The following is a 4,676-nucleotide window of genomic DNA, read 5'->3' on the forward strand; positions in this document are numbered from 1 at the left end:
GATGCAAAATCATCAATAATAGCATCTAAATCAATATTATCAAGCATGTCTTTTTCAATGCACAATATTGCCAATCCATTCAACCTTTCTTGTGACATTGATGACCTCAAGTACGACTTCAATAACTTCAATTTTGAAAAACTCCTTTCTGCAGATGCTACGGTCACAGGTACTGTCAACATAATTCGATAAGCAACCGAAACATTAGGGTAACAATATACAACTTTTTGACAAACTCAAGAATTTCAACTGCATCATTGATTTGTTTGGCAAAGTCACCTGCAACACCTTTAACTCAGAATAAAGATCATTTGCATCTACATCCGCCACAATATTATGATAAAAAGTATCACTAAAATGAACACAAGATCTCATCAATTCATTTTCATTCAATGACTTTAGTTTATCATAATCGAATAGGAATCCAAAAATACTTTCAAATTTCTTTAATTGTTCAAATCTATTATTCAATGAAGAAATTGTCATGTCCACAATGGTTAGAAAATAATTAACTCTAAAAGCTTCCTCTTCCGATGCTTGCACTTCTTCTTTACTGTTATTTTCATCAAATTGTTTTTTCCTAATAATACGACGCTTAATTAAAAATGTAGGATCTATATTCATTTCACATGCTATTGTTTTAGCAGTATCCATACTTGATGTAAACCCTTCATTTTTATACTTTTCAAAATACTTCACTACACCTTCAAATTGTTCCATGGTAGCGTTAATGCACATATATTTTAATTGCAACCTTTTACTAACCATGTTTATTGCAAATAAAACATCATACCAAACAATCATACCAAGTAAAAACTCAAAATTTTCAATTGCATTTACCAAACTTTCCGCTTTACTTTTCGTTTTGGCATCATCACATGATTTGCATAATTCAAGCAAAGTCGATCTTATTTGAGGAGCTTGAAATCTAATTGCCTTAACACTTTTTATTCTACTTTCCCAACGTGTGTTGCACAAAGATTTTACAGTTAAGTTTGACACATTATCAAGTAACACCTTCCACCTTTTTGTACAACTAGCAAATAATGTGTATATGTGTTGAACAATTCCAAAAAATGAAACAGCTTTAACACAAGAATGAGTCATATCACTAAGAGTAAGATTAAGGCTATAACAAGCACATGACATATATAACGCTTTTGGATTAACTTTAAGTAATCGATTTTATACCCCTTGGTGTTTTCCCTTCATGTTAGAACCATTATCATAACCTTGACCCCTCACATCATCAACACTAAGTTCGAGAGATTTAAGTACATCTAATAATTCATTGAATAACCCTAAACCAGATGTATCATCAACCTTTAAAAACTCTATAAAATACTCCTCTACTTTTATTTTATCACCGGACATATTCACACATCGTATGATTAAACTCATTTGCTCTTGATGGCTCACATCCGGTGTACAATCAAGAATTACAGAAAAATATTTAGCATCTTTAATAATTTTCATGATAGAACTTTTAACATTATGAGCCAAAAGAGAAATTAACTCATTTTAAATTTTAGGGCCAAGATAATGATAATGAACTTCATGATTTTGAATGCGTCTAATATGATCTTGAATTATCACATCAAATTCTCCAATCATTTCAATTAACCCCAAAAAATTACCATTGCTACGTTGATACAACTTCTCATTTGATCCTCTAAAAGGCAAAGAATACTTAGCAAGACACTTCACAACATCAATTATTCTTACTAAAACTTGCCTCCAACGTTCTTTCTCTTTTAAAATCACTTGTTGCAAGTCTTTATCGATTGTTTGGTTTGTGTTAAATCTTACTCTTAGTTCATTCCAAGATAACATGTTATTCATATGTTCAATACTATTCTCATGTTCTTTAAGTCTTTCACCAAGATGCTTCCAATCTCTAAATCCTTCATTAGCTATTGCATTTGTATAATTCTTAGACTTGAACAACTTACAACAAAAACAATACACTTTATCCTTATATTTTGAATAAAGTAACCATTTTTTATCACTAGTTTCACCATTGCTTAACTTTCTATCATAATAAGCATATGAAAAATGTCTAGACATGTTATCTAAAGGAAACACGATACCCAATTCTCTATTAGGTCTTTTTTCAACTAGGATGTCTCTTGATTTAGTATCAAGATTATCCCAATTTCTTGGATCACAAATATCGAAAAACGGAATTGATTGTTCATCAACGGATAAATTTTCAGTATTATTGGGTACCTCATGTTCACTCACACCATCAATCTTTTCATTATTTTCACTCATATTTGGATGTTCAACATCTTGTTCATTTGAGGCATCCAACTCTTGATTAGAAGAACCTACGGTTTTTACAAACTTATCCATGGCTCCTTTTTGTGATTGTTTCAATTGTACAACTAACTTCCTTTTTTTTCCTTTTCTCACTTCCAGATAAGTACTTATACTTTTTAGGCAACATGATCAATATTTAACACACACAACAATTCAACAAAGTCAATATAAAGATGAACAAAGGCACCTGAGTGGCTGAGTGGTTGAATCTGATTTTGGATTATGGAATACTGAAGAATGAAGAAGTCAACTTCTTTTTTCAATAAATTGTAGTCTGCCATTCAAAATGGTTGAAACGCAATTAGTAAGCAAATAAGTCAATCATATAAGGGTGTTTAAGGAAAATATAGACAAAATATACCCAAGTGTTTTCCACATATCATATTTCATGAGTTAATTTACATTATGGTTTAACTGTAGCACAATGACTACTCTGAAGAGATTATTTAATAGTGGTAATCGACACCTTTGATCCAAATTCTAACTAGTCAGTTTTCCGCACACATTAGGTGGATTCTTTCCCCAATACCGAAAAGATCTCGGCAAAAAATAGGGTTCACACAAAACAAACTCCGCATATGGTAAGGGAAGATTCTAAGGCCCGTGGGTGTGACATCTAAGGATTTTAAAGCACTTAGTGGGAATGTGGGATCCAAGTTTTAAACAGCCACAAGACACCAAATTCAAATGGACTAAACCTATTTACAAAAGAGTTTGGTAATGAACCAAAATTACTCTAGAACCAAACAGTACACTACAAACGGTTCAATCAAACACGAAATTCAACAACATTTTAACATCAAATCAGTACACTAACATATTAACATGGCCCTAAACCYAAAAAGATGGAATACAAAATGTGCGATGGATTGTGGCTGGATAAGATTTTATACAAGAAATTGAACAACAAATAGAAATAATGATGATTGATGAACTTGAACAACATAAATAGAAATTATACACATAAATAGAAAATAGATACCTTTTTATTGCTGCCCTAAACCCACCACTTGACTGATGATGAACTTGAACAATTGAAATAAATCTTGAATCTTGAACTTGAATTCAGAACAAAACTGTGAGAATTGAGAAACAGTGAACCCAAAATCATAACAAATTAACAATTATTAGTAACACATTAAACATAGAAGTGGAATTTAACCTTAAATCAGCGATGCATAGGAAACTTCATTTTGAAATTGCCTGTTGAGCCGCTTGCCGTTGCCGAGTTACCGTTGGATTGTTGGAATCGAATCGCTCGGAGATGAACAGTCGGCTCTAGTCTCGCTCTCGACTCTCGTTCTCGATTATCGCTCCTCTCAACCATTCGTTCTCAGACTTCTCGCTCTTGGTTATTGCTCTAGACTAGTCGCCGATTGATCTGGATCTGGAATTCTGGATTAAGATTGATGTCATGGATAGAGATATGGATTGGGCCCCTTTATTTTGTAAATCTTGGGCCTTTTTATTTTATAAAACTTGGGCTTCTTAATCATTTCTTATAAATTTTTTAAACCTAATAATATATATATAAAAAAAATTTGGGCCCCTAAACTTTTTGGGCCCTGGGCAGGTGCCCAACCCACCCTCCCCCAGGGACGGCCCTGAGTGTTTGTGTGTGTGTGCGCGCGCGCGGGGGGGGGGGGGGGGTTTCGAATACAGGGACAACAATTTTTACTTTGTAATTCTATATGTTTATTGAAAACAAAGAATTACAGATTTCTTGCGGAAGCTAGGGAGATAAGATTTGTTCCTAAACAATCTGGCTGGTGACAATTATGCTAATGACTGAAAGAGTACAAGAAGTAGGTACCCATTCTGATCTAAAGAACTGAGATAGTCCTTCAGATGGTTGACGTCGATTTTGCCTAAGAAACTATCATTCATAATTCCTTTCAAAACAGTTGAGTTACAATATATGACATGTAACACCCCCAAACACCACATTTGCATAAAACACATATTTCATTACATAGAAACATGAATTACATCAAAAGGTCTCACTAGTACAAGGATTACTATACGTACAAAATTTACATATAAAATTTCCAAAACAAATCATGTACTACTAMATGTAATATAACATGTATCTTCAAAAGCAGATAACAGATTAGAAAAATAATCACATTTTCCCTTTCCCTTTTAAATCCCCGGACCCAGCTATTCCTGCATTGCATAATTTAAAACAGAAAATGAGGGTTAGACCATACAGGTCTAGTGAGTAAATCCCTTCTTTGCAAATGCAGGGTGATGAACACCAAAATATGATAATGAAATTTTGCTTAGAAATATACTGCAATACAAATAAATGATGCAGTTCACAACATTACGCAATAAGATGTATATCCAAGAAC

At 33.1% G+C, this 4,676-nt stretch overlaps 1 protein-coding gene across 1 annotated transcript; it reads right to left on the reverse strand.

Moving 5' to 3' along the window:
* Positions 1-1,521: 1,521 nt before the first annotated feature.
* LOC112523827 (zinc finger MYM-type protein 5-like) lies at positions 1,522-2,449 on the reverse strand. Its single transcript, XM_025133500.1, is given in 2 exon segments — positions 1,522-2,395; positions 2,397-2,449. Coding segments are annotated over 2 exon segments (927 nt in total).
* Between the last annotated feature and the right edge of the window lie 2,227 nt (positions 2,450-4,676).

Source organism: Cynara cardunculus (genome assembly GCF_001531365.2).
Source record: "Cynara cardunculus var. scolymus isolate 2C chromosome LG 12, CcrdV1, whole genome shotgun sequence".
Classification (NCBI taxonomy): Eukaryota; Viridiplantae; Streptophyta; class Magnoliopsida; order Asterales; family Asteraceae; genus Cynara; species Cynara cardunculus.